Source organism: Hemitrygon akajei, chromosome 6 (assembly GCF_048418815.1).
Source record: "Hemitrygon akajei chromosome 6, sHemAka1.3, whole genome shotgun sequence".
In the NCBI taxonomy this organism is placed as follows: domain Eukaryota; kingdom Metazoa; phylum Chordata; class Chondrichthyes; order Myliobatiformes; family Dasyatidae; genus Hemitrygon; species Hemitrygon akajei.
In genome coordinates, this window is record NC_133129.1 from 170,196,658 (window position 1) to 170,214,176 (window position 17,519).

Consider the following 17,519-nt stretch of genomic DNA (forward strand, 5'->3'; position numbering starts at 1 on the left):
AGGGATCAGGGGGTATGGAGAGAAAGCAGGTACAGGGTTCTGAGTTGGATGATCAGCCATGATCATATTGAATGGCAGTGCAGGCTTGAAGGGCCGATTGGCCTACTCCTGCACCTATTTTCTATGTTTCTATCCTCATAAGACATGCTCTCTAATCCAAGAAGCATCCTGATAAATCTCCTCTCTTCTCTCGTTTTGAAAGAGGATTTTCTTCGATTTATCAGCTATCCTTAAACATCATTCCTTTTGCTTAGCAACATTGCCAGAGATCATTTCGGTGGGCCAGGATTATTATTTCCTCGCTAAATTTAACCTCTCTGCTAGCGAGCTCCGGCTCCTACTGTGACTGCATAATCATTCTGGACAGCTCTGGGAAGAGTACAGCTTCATATATACCAGTGAGGGGCCTCATAAGCAAATGGGATGATGCCAATTCTGTACTAAGGTGAAAGTATGTGAGATACTGAATAACATAGTAAAAGAGGAAGTGTTAAGTGATTGGCATCTTCGAAAATGGATAAATTGGCAGGCCACATCATGAAAATGTCATTAGACATTAAAAGAAACAAGGAATAAAATGGCAGAGGATCCAATTGCAGTTTTTCTGTCTCCGCTGGTAACAGAAGTGATGGCAGAGGATGGGAGGACAGCCCATGATGTACCCTTGTATAAAATAGGAGGAAAGGATAAATCAAGAAGCTACAAGATAGATAGTGTGGACAGAAAGGATTTGTTTCCCAGGATTGAAATGCCTGATTCTAGAGAGCATGCATTGAAGGTGAGAGAGGGTAGGTTCAAGGGGGACGTGAGGGTAAGTTTTTTTACTCATGGATGTCTGAGATATGCTACCAGAGGTAAATACATCAGAGGCTTTTAAGAGATGTTTGAATAGACACATGGATGTAACGAAGATGGAGGGATATAGACATTGTGTAGGTCGGAGGGATTAATGTTTGGGTGTTTTTGATTTGCTTTTTAGCTGGGTCAGCACAACATTGTGGGCTGAGTGGCTGTTCCTGTGCTGTGCAGTACTGTTCTATGTTCTATGTTCTAAGTTTGAGATGGGAAAATTATTAGAATCCACTCTGAAGGAGGGCAGAACTTTTCTGTCTGACTGCCGTTGTTTAGTCAGGGACAGATAAGTGCAAGTTGAGCCTCGCCAGCTTGGCTGAATGGGTGGCACAGTCGCGTATTTCAGATAGCCATGACTGACTTATGATCATTCCCAACACCATTCTCCTGCCCCCTGTACCCTTTTACACCCTTCCTAATCAAGAACCTATCAGCCTCCATTTTAAATACACCCAATGACCTGGCCTCCATAGCCATCAAGTTCCACAGATTCGCCACACACTAACCAAAGAATTTTCTCCCCATCTCCATTCTGAGGCTGTCCCCTCTGGTCCTAAACTCCCCCACAATTGGAAACATCCTCCCCATGTTCACTCTGTAATATAAGAAGCAAGCTTGTGGGTGATACAAAGTTCGACACTGTGGCTGACAGTGAGGATGGAAGAGTGAGATATAGGTGGTCTCATCATTTGGGTTGAGAGTGGAGAATGGAACTTAATCCAGGGAAGCGTGTGCAAACACAATCGAGGAGGTGCCACTGTGCAATTGAACGCACAGAAAATGGGAGGATGTTGAGGAGCACTGAGGGATAAAGGGGTCTTGGACTCTCAGATCTCCTTATAGAGAGCAGATCAGGCAGGTAAGTTGGTTAAAAAAGCAAATGGGATGATTTTCTTTACTGACAGAAGCTTACCGTGCAAGAACGAAGAGGTAATGCTAGAACTCTCAACACCCTTGCAAACTACATACAGTTCTGCACACAGCTTTACAGAAAGGAAGTAACTTTCCCGGTGAAGTTACAGAAGAGATTTAAAAGGATGCCCCCAGGACTGGAAAATTGTAGCCATGAGAAAAGACTGAATAGACTGCAGTCTCTTCCCTTGCAACAGAGGAATCAAAGAGGTCACACAAATAAGGTGTATAAAATTGTGTGGGGGCTATTGTTCAAGTGACAATCTCACAAATTAATTTCACCATTCTTCACTTACCATCTCACAACAGGAATTGAAGGATGAGGAAATCTATTTTGCTGATGTTTTAATGGTTGAGTTCATTCTGCCATTAGATCTTTTGCATGCACCTTTCATCTTAAATTTTAATGCTTCGTATTACAGTGTGATGCTTCAATGCTGCACTCAAGTATCAGTCTAGACTAAAAGCTAAATTAAGATGTGTGTCCATGAGTTTCTAATTCAGGATGTGGCAGTCAATTCCAGCCAACATTCACAAAATCATTTCAACTACCGGCGGAGGATAAAGAAAGCAGTGCGATAATTCGCCAGAAATGTTACATTATGCACATCATGATTCCTGCAATCAGCTGTCAAATGTCAAAACTGCTTTGTCTAAGTCAGAGGATTATGTGGAAGTGTGTGGGCTCATTTATTATAATCATTATGTTAAACAGAAAGTCAGATATTATCTGGGGCAATGTGTGGTTACCTGGTTTTTTAACAATGATTTTCTCCCCACAATATGATCAAAAGAGTTATCAGAGTAACTAATTACCGAGCGTGGGGAATGACACTCATGCCGGGAAAAGGAAAGACTCAGCAAAATGCTGTACTGACTCACTTGCATTACGTTATAGTATTGTGCTCGTTCGCTCAGTTATCCTTGCCTCAACAGATCTATACAAACACTGATACGGATAGCACTAAATATTGATCCCAAATTATTAATAGCTTTTCAGGGACATTAGTAACTGCAGAGAGCAATTGATTAAACAGAGTGGTCTTACCATATATGTATGAAACTCCAACTAGTTCAAATATTGCAATGATGACGAGGGAGTAGGAAGCTGCGTAGGTGTCCACCAGCTGCAACATGTAGATTCCACTCTAATAACACAAAACCGAACAGAATCATGAGTACTCCCACAGAAAGGTCCGGCACCCGAATAATCTGAGGAAAATTTGGTATTTATTTAGAGATACGGCACGGTAACAGGCCCTTCTGCCCAACAAATCCATGCTGCCCTGTGACCAATTAACCTACTAACCCGTATGTCTTTGGGATGTGAGGGAAACCGGAGTACCCGGAGGATACCAATGGAGTCACAGGGAGAATGTACGACCTCCTTGTAGACAATGGCGGAGTTGAACCCAGGTTATTGGCGCTATAATATCATCGTGCTAACCACTACACTACATGGCAGTCCCCCATATGTGGCAAATCTGCAAACCAATTCTTTTTCTGTGTGTAAGTGTGACGCAAAAGACTGCAGATCCTGGAACCTAGAGCACTACACAAAGTGCTGGAGGATCTCAAGGGGTCAAGCAGCATCTATGGAGGGCAACGGACAGTCAATGTTTCAGCTTGAGATCCTTCTTCCAGACTGAAAGACAGTGGGGAGACAGCCAGTATAAGAAGTTGGAGGAAGGGGTAGAACAAGAGCTGGAAAGTCAGGGATGAGGGATGAGGAGATGAAGATATTTAGACTTCTACCCTCGCGTGATAAAACACCGGCATTTGTGGGGTGGACAGGAGAGCAATCTGAAACCAATCCATTCTGTTCGTACTCAACCTTCTTCACAGACCAATAATTCCACTGACACTGACAATTTGTTGTTAGTCCACTAAAGAAAATCTTGTCTATAAATTGGATTTTACTCACTTCTGATGCTCTAAGCATGAGCTGATTATAGTGTTAATGTCCACGCACAAAAGGTTTGATGAAATTTGGCAAAATAGAAACCCTTTAAAAGCACCACAGTGGCATTTTTCACAAAGAATTGTGTGACGAGTGGGACTGTTCAATCAGGAATTGCATACACAGTACTCTACAAAAGTTTTAGGCAAATATATATAGCTAAGACTTTTGGACAATACTGTAGTAATTTTCTATATTGCACTGTACTCGTGGCGCACACAAAAAAAAAAATTTCATGACATATCAAACCTGATGCTAAATCTGATTCTGATATGGGTCTCTATTGGGGACTGAGAGTGGGAAGGGGGCAGGGAGAGGGGAATCGCAGTTGGGAAAAGTAGAAGGGAGAGGGAAGGGAGCAGAAAGCACTAGAGAGACATTCTGTAATGATCAATAAACCATTTGTTTGGAATCAAATGACCTTGCCTGGTGTCTCAGAGCTGGGTGTGCCTGCACCTGCACTACCACCAGCCTCTGGCACTCCTTCTCTGCCACCCTTCCCATGATGCTCCACCCTCACCATTCCCAACATCCTTTGCTCCTGCTAGATTTACAAACTCACTCTGAGCTCCACGTTAACAAACACAGTACTATGCAAACACGAGGAAATCTGCAGATGCTGGAAATTCAAGCAACGCACACAAAATGCTGGTGGAACGCAGCAGACCAAGCAGCATCCATAGGGAGAAGCACTGTCGACATTTTGGGCCGAGACCCTTCGTCAGGACTCATGAAGTCCTGACGAAGGGTCTAGGCCGGAAAAGTCGACAGTGCTTCTCCCTATGGATGCTGCCTGGTCTGCTGCGTTCCACCAGCATTTTGTGTGTGTTACAGTACTATGCAAAAGACTTTGGCACCCTAGCTATACACATGTGCCTAAGACTTTTGCACAGCACTGTAGATCGTAGAGCTATTATGTGACTCCTGAACTGAGTGCTGAAGAGATTTGAAGAGCTCTGTCTGTGGCAGCTATGACAGCACAGTGGCAGAAAGGAGTGCTAAGGAAGGAGGAGAAAACATCGGTGAAAGGGTTATGGTGCTCTCTTGGGTGCCTGCATCCCAAGAGAGTCTGGTCCACTTTACTCACATGCTATGGATGGCCCTAAGTCACTGTGTGGGCATTGACAAAGGTGCAGAGGAGGTTTACAAGGATGATCCCAGGAATAAAAGGGTTAACATATGAGGAGCATTTGATGGCTGCGGACCTGTACTCGCTGGAATTCAGAAGAATGAGGGGCGTTACACTGAGTGAATGTGGGAGGATGTTTCTAATAGAGGGAGAATCTAGAAATAGTAAGCACAGATTCAGAATAGAAAGATGTCCTTCTAGAACAGAGCTGAAGAGGAATTTCTTTAGCCAGAGGGTGGTGAAGCTGTGGAATTCGTTGCCACAGATGGCTGCGGAGGCCAGTCTTGGGGTATATTTAAAGCAGAGGTTCACAGGTTCTTCATTAATAAGGACAAGAACGGTTACAGGGAGAAGGCAGAAAAATGGGGTTGAGAGGGAAAATAAATCATCCGTGATCAAATGGTAGAGCAGACGCAATGGGCTGAATAGCCTGATTGTGCTCCAGTGTCTTGTGGTTTTATGGTACAGATTGAACAAGGGATAACAAGCTTTGATTGCATCTCACAACTGAATTGAACAATAAAGTTTGCGATCAATGGGGATGCCAGTGTTGATTTGTTTTGCACGGTGCTGACCATCGGAAAATGAGGTTGGAAGATAGTGCAAAACATAATAGTGAAGATTGTTTAGTACTTCATTGAAGATCCCTGATAAATGCACTCTTAGTTTCTCTGAGTGAACAGTGAAAATTGCAGCCCAACCCAAAAGGGATTATTTTAATTTGGCACAAGAGGTTCTGCAAATCCTAAGTAACACACACAGACACTGAAGGAACTCAGCAGGTCAGGCAGCGTTCATGGAGAAGAATAAAGAGTCCACGTTTCAGTCCGAGATCCTTCAGCAGAGTGTCTCGGCCCAGAACATTGACTCTTTATTCCTCTCCACAGATGCTGCCTAGCCTGCTGAGTTCCTCCAGCGTGCGTGTGTGTTACTTCAGTTTAATTTGGCATCGTGCTCGGCTCAGACAATGTGGGTCACAGCCTGTCAACTGTGCCGTACAGCTCCATGTCCTTCTGACAACGGAGCAAACACGTGCTCGGTAATCATTGACATCGTTCGGTTCATAAGGATGCCAGGCAAACATCAACTCTTCTGAGGTGATTTGCATATATAAAAAGAATTCAATTAAATAGTAAAAAAAAATGTAAATTGAATACATCTATTTCAAAGTGTTTCTGATGTTGCCTGTTTTTAGTATCATTGCTCAAATGGAACAGTGCTGCGAAACGTGATGAAGAAAATACATGTTTTACTCTGTATTAAAATTGCTTAATATCAAGAAGCAAAACATCAAAAAATAATGCTAAATGCAAAGACGGTACTGAACCAGAATTATGTTTAAAGCCTGATGTAGATTGGGGGACCATTTCGTCAAGCACCTTTGCTCCACCTGTCACAACAGGCAGGATTTCCCAATGACCATCTACTTAAATTCGACTTCCCATTCCAAGATGTCGGTCCATGGCCTCTCTCAGATTGGAGGAGCAACACCTCATATTCAGTCCCAGTAACCTCTGACCTGACAGCATGAGCATTGGTCTCTCTAACATCCGGTTACTTCCCCCACCCCCGCCCCGTTTCTCTCTTCTCCATTCCCTATTCTGGCTCCCTTCTTACCCCTTCCTTTCTCCTCGCCTGCCCATCCTCTCGCTCTGGTGCCCCTCCACCTTCACTTTCTCCCATGGCCCACTATCCTCTCCTATCAGATTCATTCGTCTCCAGCCTTGTACCTTTTCCACCTATCACTTTCCAGCTTCTTACTTCATCCCTCCCCTCCTCCACCCACCTGGCTTCACCTATCACCTTCTAGCTTGTCCTCCTTCCCCAACCCCACCCCCACCTTCTTATTCTGGCATCTTCCCACTTCCTTTGCAGTCCCAGTGAAGGCTCTTGGCCCCTAATGTCAACTGTTTATTCATCTCCATAGATGCTGCCCGGCTGGGTGTTGGTGTTGGTGTTGGTCTGGATTTCCAGCAACTGCAGACTCTCATGTTTTTATAATTGAACAGAAAGTGTTTGTTCTTTCTCTTGGTGCCAAAGCAAGGGCATGCCAAAACATGTTTTGGGTACCATGGTAGAGTAGCAGTTAGCGCTAAGCTATTACAGCTCAGGGTGTCGGACTTCAATTCTGATGTCATCTGTAAGGAGTCTGTCCGTCCTCCGTATGGAAAGCATGGGCTTTCTCCGGCTGCTCTGGTTTTTCCCCACAGTCCAAAGACATCTGGTTAGTAGGTTAATTGGTCATTGTAAATTGTCCTGTGATTAAGCTGGGCTGCTGGGCAGTGTGGCTTGTCGTGCCAAACTGTATCTCCAAATACATAAATACTTCCACAAGTAAGATACTGCTCTGTGTAACCATGCCAACCATTGGCTGTCCTAGCTCAGTTCTGTTCCTGCAGGCCAAAGGTTATGGTGTATAGGACTCTAATGTGATTGGTTAAGAGCAATGGACCTATTGCACTGAAGTTTAGTGGGCTGAACTGTCAGGCGAATTGGTCAAAAATAGTTCTCAGTGAACCTGTTGAAATGAAACAGAGTATCTGAAGCCAGCACCAAGGGTCAAATCGACACTCAAAGTGCCAGAGCAACTCAAGAGGGTCAGGCAAAATCTATGAGAGAAATGGACAGCCAATGTTTCTCTCACAGTTGCCTCCTGACCTGCTGGACTCCTTCAGCACCTGATGTTTCACTCCAGATTCCAGCATCTGCAGTCACTTGTGACTCATCTAGATTCTCCTTAATGGGCTCAGTCATGGAACGCATCTCTAAACTGTAAAACAATAAGAGAGGACATGCACATTGTAATGATGGATCATTGTTACCGTGGTGACACCACAGAACAGATGTGTTTCATGCTCCTGCAACAACTGTTATCTTCCTTTAATACCAGCTTCACATATATAGCTGCGGGAGATGATTGACTTTATTTCATCACCCTTACCTTCCCTCATCTTACAAAGTAGTTTTACTTCTGTACTCAATAGCAACTGATGAAGGAATTGCTAGCTGCCAGGCATTAGTGTAAATGTTATTTGTTTAAACTGGGAATCATATCTTACCTGAGTTACCATAGGGATGCCCATAAAGAAGAAAATCACACAACAGACTAAAGTAAACAACGGTTTCTTGGGCCGGAGATATCCAGGGAACTCATCCACAACTGAAGTCACAATGGTCTCAATTGTTGCAAACTTAGATTTAATCAGAAAACACATGTAAATTATACACATGAAGAAACACTGGCAACAGAGGTCATCACTTTACAACAATGACCTTTTCTGATATTCAGTCTTGGAATTATTTAAATATGTCAGTACTACTTCTACTGACTACATATTTTAAACAACGCTCATTAAAACCATTACATGGTAAGTTAAGTCCTTAGAGGTGATCGTTTCATCATTAGCACAATATGATAGTGTCAATATCATTGTTTCTCCATCTCCAAATTTCAGCTGCATTGATTTCAATTGAAATAAATTTCAAAGGCAGAATGCAACATTGGCACCACTACTTAACAGGGCATGTTTATTGTTTGAAGTAGAAGTGGATAATAATGTGAAGCAGCCAATTTGCATTCATTTTTATGTCACAATGAAAATTTATTCTTGGCTTTTTGTCATCTGAATTCCTACAGAGCTACTTTGCCTACACTTCTGAACTAATTCAAAGGCCACAAAATGGCTTGGGTCATGTTCTAGAAACCCATAACTTCTCTCTCCTCTTGTCCTTAACATATGCTGTTCAAAGCCTACTTTTGTGGGAAGGATAAGGCAGAGAAATGGAAGATGAAAGTTCAGAAAGGAAGCATTTGAACAGATCAGGCAGCCAGATCAGACAGATCCTCAAAAGGAAACTCCTCCTGCATTGAAATTTATCCTTGGTTTGGAAAATAAAAGCAACCAAATGTTGGATTTTTTTTCTGATGATGTCAAATTTAGTACAGCAGCTTGGTATTTTGTCTCTTGTGCTCTAAAACAAGGGTTGTCTCCTTTTGTGCCTAGTACCCAAACAAGGAGACATTACTGATTAATGGCAGCATACTGACAAACAAGCTGCTGAATGTTTCTGGGGTAATAACATTCAAGTTGCTTTTAGAGAGGTACCTGAATATGTGGGGAATAGAGAGATACAAGTCATATGCAGGTAGAATGGATTAATTTAATTTGGCATTATGTTTAGCAAAGATGTTGTGGGCCATATAGTCTGCTCCAGTGTTCTACTGTCTTATGTTCTATGAATTGTAGATCATAGATCAATTGTTGTTATTGTTTGGTTCTTCTTTCCAAAGCCTTTACATGACCGTAAAAGTTATCGGGGTGGGGGAATGTGGACAATTTTAACCAAGCACAGCAATCTAACTGGCTTTGGGTTGGAAACACATTTTACATCCTGTTCGGTTAATCACATCATTGACTTTAGTAAGAATTTAAAATTGGATTATCAGCTTGAAATTGCTTCAACTTCTGTTGGCTGTGGGTGTGGGAAGGGCATCAAATTTTCCCTTTCTGTCTCCGACAAAATTTTGCCTCTGGTCTTGCAACAACCCATTGGTCACAGTATTCCTGTGGAACATCATTTCTTTTGATTGGCTGTCAACTCATGTCTGATTATACTTCAATGAGGTGCCATGAGGTCATATGCATCATTAAATATATTAGCCAAACACGAGTTATGGAACTAAAAGTTTCATTTTGTTGACATTTATTTATAAAATAATTAGCCCTTCCCTCTAGCAATTAATAGGACATTGATCTCTCCAACTTTTGGTTATTTCCAGCCCCTCCCCTTACTCTCCTTTTCCATTCCCTATTCTGGAGCCCTCTTCCCTTTTTCTTCATCTCAGCTGCCTATCAACTCCCGTTGGTGCCCCTCCTTCCCTTTCTCCTCTCTCCTCTCGTCAGCTTCCTTCTTCTTCAGCCTCTTATCTTTTCTACCCACTACCTCCCACTACCCACTTCATTCCCTCCCCCACCCACCTACTTACCCGCACACCTTTACTTTATTGTCACCAAACAATTGATACTAGAGCGTACAATCATCATAGCGATATTTGATTCTGCGCTTCGCGCTCCCTTAAGTACAAATCGAAGTAAATTTAATAAAAATTTAAACTATAAATAATAATTAGAAAATAGAAAAGGGAAAGTAAGGTAGTGCAAGTCAGGTCCGGATATTTGGAAGGTACAGCCCAGATCCGGGTCAGGATCCGTTCAGCAGTCTTATCACAGTTGGAAAGAAGCTGTTCCCAAATCTGGCCGTACGAATCTTCAAGCTCCTGAACCTTCTCCCGGAGGGAAGAGGGACAAAAAGTGTGTTGGCTGGGTGGGTCGTGTCCTTGATTATCCTGGCAACACTGCTCTGTAAAGTGAGTCCAAGGATGGAAGATTGGTTTGCATGATGTGCTGGGCTATGTTCACAATCTTCTGCAGTTTCTTCCTGTCTTGGACAGGACTACTTCTACACCAGGTTGTGATGCACCCTAGAAGAATCCTTTCTACGGTGCATCTATAAAAATTAGTGAGGGTTTTAGGGGACAGGCCAAATTTCTTTAGCTTTCTCAGGAAGTCAGGGCGCTGCTGGGCCTTCTTGGCAGTGGACTCTGCTTGGTTAGATCGTCAGGTCATTTGTTATATTCACCCCGAGGAACTTATAGCTTTTGACCTGTTCCACCTGCACACCACCGACGTAGATGGGGTTGTGCAGTCCGCTACTCCTTCTGAAGTCAAAACCAATTCCTTCGTCTTGCTGACATTGAGGGTTAGGTTATTGTCTTCGCACCATGCCACCAGGTTCTTAATTTCCTCTCTGTACTCAGACTCATCATACCTGTACCTGCCTTCACCTATCACCTTCCAGCTTGTATCCCTTCCCCTCCCCCCCCCCACCTTTTTATTCCCACCTTTCTTCCCACTTCCTTTCCAGTTCTGATGAACGGTTTCGGATCTTTGTTCCTCTCCTGACCTGCTTGGTTCCTCCAGCATTTTGGGAGTGTTGCTCTGGATTTCCAGCAGCTGCAGACTCTCTTATGTGAGTGTAATCTTTTCTCACTGCATTATATATAATTTCTGTGCTGTGTTAATTACCCACACTGATTACATTATGCTATTTGTTTCAGCTCCACGTCATCACAACCTGCAAAGCAGTAGATCAGAAGAGTGGACCTTCATCTCTGTGAATGTACTTAGACACAGCTCTGAAAACTGATTTTAAATTGGTAAATTTACTGTTCCTGCACTTGCAGCAGGGTGCTATGTTTGAAAGGAGTTTAGGTCAGAGAATCTCCATTTCATATTCCCTTCAAGCAAGACTCCTAGCTGAGACTGTGGCACAGGTGAATTTATATTAAAGTATATTATGTGCAAACAACCTCAAATCAAAATAGCTTGAGCAATCATAGTGACAATGTGCCGAGAACTTGGTGTTCATTGGAAATTTCATTAAAAAGCCTACAAAATTATTGTGACCAAAATAGAAACACAACACGAATATGCTACAGGGTTAACGTGCTCCTCATTGTGATTCATGAAAGCATATAAAATAGGAATCACTTCAAAACTTGGAAATTAATCATGAAAGTAGAATAATTATGATAATAACCTGTCTAAGTGGTGCTTAGAGAGGAGGGTGGTGGTGAAATTCATATGTCTAATGTTGTTTCCACCGAATGTCAGACCCTAATCCGAGAAAGCATAAAGCAACAATTCATGCAGTAACTAAGTAAATGGAATTACTGTAAGTGTTTCATCATTTACCATTGTGTCCAGTCCAAGCGTTAGGAGCATGAGAAAGAAAATTATAGCCCAGAATGGAGATAAAGGAAGCCTCGTTAAAGCCTCTGGATACACCACAAATGCAATACCTGGACCTGCAAAGCACAAAGAATTGCATGTATAAAACAAGTGTTTAACTACAGTTTCACCATCTTGCACTGTTGGCTGCACCCCCACTTTCTATTGCGATGCCCCTCTGGGCTTTGTTACATTTCTGTTCTTGAGTCCTTAGATCGTGGAAAGAAGATCTTAATTTTCCAACCAGTCCACAATTAAAGGAGCTGATTTATTCAACAAAAGCCATGATCTGATCCAGCAAATTAGAATTGAAAGAAGAAGAGTGAATTCTGTTTAAATATTTTCTGAGCAGTCAGTGGGAGCACAAGCTGCTGCAGGCTGCCCCCTCGTGGCATCTTGTCGACAGTGCCAAATCTGACCCAAATGCTAAACTCTCAAAGATGGTAAATGCTTTCATGGTAGAATCTTTCTGTGGCTGTTCCACGCGCGTGCACACACACCCACACACAATTTTTGTGTGACAATTGTTGCTGGTGCATTTCCACTATCTATTCAACCCACTGTTTCGAATTATACCTCTCCCCTCCCTCTACAGACCATAATTTTGGCTTGAGATTCCCAACAGTGATATTTGAGCACTGTCTTCAATGTTTTGACTATGATTTGTGTAGATTATAGTGTATAGAGATGAAATAACAAACTGTGTTAGCCACAGTATATGTGAAAAGATGTGAATTGTGAGAGAGCTGGTGGTCTTTCTGGATAAGATGGGCTTGGGCCTTTGTTTAGGTGCCTTGCATTGAGTTAAGTACTTTGACTTGATATTATTTTTGGATGTGTGTGTATGTGTGTGTGTACTGTTTGTGTGCATGTCTGTGTCCAGAGTGGATATTGTGTAAGTTGAGATTAGATTCAACTACAATGTCCATATGTTGCCATAATCATGGACAAGAACCTCAGATCAATGATGTCATTGGTCTGGAGCTTGACTCATTCCTGTTGGACTTTTACGTCACCAGTCAAATGAATATTTTGGGGAAATTGCAGATACTAATGCACTAAAATATATGGAGCTAAGCAAGTAATCGCAGAGTTTCTGTTTAACATTACCTTCATCTGCAACTTCAGTGATGGGTACTTTAAGTTCTTTTGCCATGAATCCAATGACGGAGAAGATAACGAAGCCTGCAAAGACACTTGTGGCACTGTTGGCGCACGTCACCAGCAGAGTGTCCCTGGGGGGCGGGGTGCAGAGGCAGGCAGTGTAAAAGGAAAGGCATCAGTCACAGGCAGAATCACAATCCACACCACCCATATCCCCAGCCCTAAAGCAAGGGCAGATGACAAGGGTCCTCTCGCATACCTGTATATGTTGTTATGGAATTTATTGTAAGAAGAGAGCGTTATCAATCCTCCCCATGCAGCAGAGAGTGAGAAGAAAATCTGAGTAGCAGCATCCTTCCACACCTTTTCAGCAGAATGAGAAGAAATATGACTTTAAAAAAGGAAGGCAACTTTCATTTAACAACAACCAGCCGCATTCAGATAACCTCCTTCAATTGTCAAAAGCTCCCAGTAGACTGAGTACTACAGGAGACAACAAGCTCCATTAGCAGGTTTTAGGTTATATTTTAATAAGCTTATAGTCTGAACATCAGTCCAATATGGTGAATTCAACATCAAATCAATCACAGAAAGCAAAACAAATATAGGAAATCGAGAGGAATAAATAACAAAATATAAAACTATTTTCCTTAAGAACTTCAATAGGAAACACTAAGGTCTGGTGCCGGAAAAGGTTGCTTGGCAACAACAAAGAAACTGGAATATCTATAAAGGCTGCTATAGAATAGACAAACACAACTTTCTTCTGGCAAGTTCATAAAAACCAGTCAGTACAAGGGCAACAAACACAAAATGCCAGAGGAACTCAGAAGGTCAGGCAGCAACTATGGAGGGGAACAAATAGTCGACTTACTTATCTTAACATTTAATTAGAGTTGCTTGTTGTGGAATGAATGACATGATTACTTCTGTCTACCATGCACACGCTCACAGAAGGTCTGCTTATCACCTGAGGGCAGCATTAAGACACAAGATGCTCCCCGAGTAATCACCCTGGACAGCAAAGGATCACCACTCAGACAATGGAAAGGAAGACTTCTGGGTGGTGAATCTGTGGAATTCGTTGTCTTAGATGGCTGTGAAGGCCAAGTCAGCGGGTATATTTACAGTGGAGTTTGATAGACTATTGATTAGTAAGGTTATAGGGAGAAGGCAGGAGAATAGGAGACTTGGGTATATTTACAGTGGAGTTTGATAGACTATTGATTAGTAAGGTTATAGGGAGAAGGCAGGAGAATAGGATTGAGAAGGGAAATAAATCAGCCATGATCGAACAGCAGAGTGGACTCAATTCTGCTTCTAGGCTGTATGTTTTTAATGGACGTCTCAGACTGAGACGCTTCATCAGCTATATTCCCCTTCACAAATGCTGCTGAGCTCCTTCAGCTTTTTGTGTGTGTGTTGCCCAAGATGTTCAGCATCTGCAGTATCTCTTGAGGGTCTGTACAGGAATGTTACACTATTAGATATACTTTACTGGTGAAGCATTCAATATCTTGTAGTTTTCAGAGCGAGAAGCACCTTGGACAACAACTTCCTGATGTCCACATTTTATTACACGTGTGGTTGGTGTACACTCTCAGTACTGTTGACATCATTGTTATTTTCACCACATTATCTGTCCCAATTGGACAGGTTGGAGAGTTTAAAACAGCATCTAGTTAGCCAAGAGATGGAGAGATGGATAAATTTATGTCATGATTTTGAAACTGAGGAGCTTGGCTATTAAACGAACAGTAGGATGAACAAAAATAAGAAAATAAATTATTCTCCACACAGTAGTGCATTTGGATATGAGTTATTAATAAGCATTTTATTACAGCATTTACATTCACTGGCCAGTTTATTAGATACACCTGTACACCTTCTCATTAATGCAAATATCTAATTAGCCAATTATGTGGCAGCAACTCAATGCATAAAAACATGCAGATATGGTCAAGAGGTTCAGTTGTTGTTCAGACCAAACATCAGGATGGGGGAAGAAATGTGATCTAAGTGACATCGCCTGTGGTATAATTGTTGGTGCCAGATGGGGTAGTTTGAGTATCTTAGAAACTGCTGATCGGCTAGGACTTTCGCACACAACAGTCTCTAGAGTTTACAAAGGATGACAAAAAAAAAGAAATAAAAATCCAGTAAGTGCAGCTCTGTGCATGAACACACCTAGTTAATGAGAGAGATCAAAAGAAAATGATTAGACTGGTAGCTAACAGGAAGGCAAGAGCAACTCCAATAACCACACTCTACAACAGTGGTGTGTAGAAGAGCATTTCTGAATGCACAACATGTCAAACCTTGAAGTGGATGGACCACAGGAGCAAAAGACCACAAACGTACACTCAGTGGCCACTTCATTAGATACAATAGAATAGCCACTGAATGTATTTCACCATCGGAAGCAGGATTTGCAGTGTATGAAAGAAATCTTTCGGAAATATTTACATCATTGTTCCTTTAACCAATGAAATGAAAATCAAAACACATCTTAAAATACTAGCTAGTCTGTGGCTATCAACAAATCTACCGAGCAGTGGATCAGGTTGACACTGTGACAATATGTGAAACGTTAGGAGGAGGACGCGTTGTACCTGCTGTCCCTAAGCAATAGTAAGAGGTTGCTTAGCTGTAATTGAGAGCAATCAATTAACATTTTAGGCTGCTTTACAGGAAGAATAGTTGGCTAATTCTTTGAATCGATAAGTAATTTCTAAAGTGGGAAAGGGTGCTTCGCTGTGGGAATATGGAATCATTGACATCTTCTTCAGGATTTCAGTTGTTAAGTGTGTTTTTCATTAATCCGGATATTCCTGCCTATTCCATTGAGCTATGATGACAAATGCCACCATTTCCGGCCCAATAACAACCATAATATCCAGCCTTCTATGTTTCATGTACAAACACAACCTGATTCTTTTAAGTAATAAACACAAGGAATTCTGCAGATGCTAGAAATAGACAATAGGTGCAGGAGTAGGCCATTTGGCCCTTCGAGCCAGCACCGCCATTCAATGTGATCATGGCTGATCATCCACAATCAGTACCCCATTCCTGCCCTCTCCCCATATCCCCTGACTCCGCTATCTATAAGAGCTCTATCTAACTCTTTCTTGAAAGCATTCAGAGAATTGGCCTCCACTGCCTTGAGGCAGAGCATTCCATAGATCCGCAACTCTCTGGGTGAAAAAGTTTTTCCTTAACTCCATTCTAAATGGCCTACCTCTTATTCTTAAACTGTGGCCTTTGGTTCTGGACTCCCCCGACATCAAGAACATGTTTCCTGCCTCTAGCGTGTCCAATCCCTTAATAATCTTATATGTTTCAATCAGATCCTCTCTCATCTTCTAAATTCCAGTGTATACAAGCCCAGTCGCTCCAATCTTTCAACATATGACAGTCCCGCCATCCCGAGAATCAACCTTGTGAACCTACACTGCACTCCCTCAATAACAAGAATGTCCTTCCTCAAATTTGGAGACGAAAACTGAATACAATACTCCAGGTGTGGTCTCACCAGGGCCCTGTACAACTGCAGAAGGACCTTTTTGATCCTATACTCAGCTCCCCATGTTATGAAGGCCAACATGCCATTAGCTTTCTTCACTTCCTGCTGTACCTGCATGCTTACTTTCAGTGACTGATGAACAAGGACACCTAGATCTCGTTGTACTTCCCCTTTTCCTAACTTGACACTATTCAGATAGTAATCTGCTTCCTGTTCTTGCCAAAGTGGATAACCTCACATTTATCTACATTAAACTGCATCTGCCATGCATCTGCCCACTCACCCAACCTGTCCAAGTCACCCTGCATTCTCCTAACATCCTCCTCATATTTCACACTGCCACGCAGCTTTGCGCCATCTGCAAATTTGCTAATGTTACTTTTAATCCCTTCATCTAAATCATTAATGTATACTGTAAGTAGCTGCGGTCCCAGCACCGAGCCTTGCGGTACCCCACTAGTCACTGCCTGCCATTCTGAAAAGGACCCGTTAATCCCTACTCTTTGTTTCCTGTCTGCCAACCAATTTTCTATCCATGTTAGTACCCTACCCCCAATACCATGTGCTCTAATTTTTCCCACTAGTCTCCTATGTGGGACCTTAGCAAAGGCTTTCTGAAAGTCCAGGTACACTACATTCACTGGCTCTCCCTTGTCCATTTTCATAGTTACATCCTCAAAAAATTCCAGAAAATTAGTCAAGCATAAATCATAAATTCATAAATCCATGCTGACTAGGACCGATCCTGTTACTGCTATCCAAATGTGCCACTATTTCATCTTTTATAATTGACTCCAACATCTTCCCCACCACTGATGTCAGGCTAGATAGATAGATAGATAGATACTTTATTCATCCCCATGGGGAAATTCAACATTTTTTCCAATGTCCCATACACTTATTGTAGCAAAACTAATTACATACAATACTTAACTCAGTAAAAATATGATATGCATCTAAAATCACCCTCTCAAAAAGCATTAATAATAGCTTTTAAAAAGTTCTTAAGTAGTTTACTTAAATACATTGAGTCCTAACCCCGGCACTTTAACATATCTTACTCCTGGCGGTTGAATTGTAAAGCCGAATGGCACTGGGGAGTATTGACCTCTTCATCCTGTCTGAGGAGCATTGCATCGATAGCAACCTGTCGCTGAAACTGCTTCTCTGTCTCTGGATGGTGCTATGTAGAGGATGTTCAGGGTTTTCCATAATTGACCGTAGCCTACTCAGCGCCCTTCGCTC

At 42.2% G+C, this 17,519-nt stretch overlaps 1 protein-coding gene across 3 annotated transcripts in view; it reads right to left on the reverse strand.

Annotated features, from left to right (window-relative positions):
• slc6a5 (solute carrier family 6 member 5) overlaps positions 1-17,519 on the reverse strand; it is a 70,070-nt gene that overhangs the window by 10,631 nt on the left and 41,920 nt on the right. For all 3 annotated transcript variants that reach the window (XM_073049747.1, XM_073049748.1, XM_073049749.1), the window contains 5 exons: positions 13,008-13,111; positions 12,755-12,879; positions 11,609-11,721; positions 7,913-8,044; positions 2,813-2,912 (listed from right to left, as the gene is read on the reverse strand). In XM_073049747.1, coding sequence (XP_072905848.1) covers positions 2,813-2,912; positions 7,913-8,044; positions 11,609-11,721; positions 12,755-12,879; positions 13,008-13,111 — 574 coding nt within the window. The remainder of the gene's footprint in view (positions 1-2,812; positions 2,913-7,912; positions 8,045-11,608; positions 11,722-12,754; positions 12,880-13,007; positions 13,112-17,519) is intronic.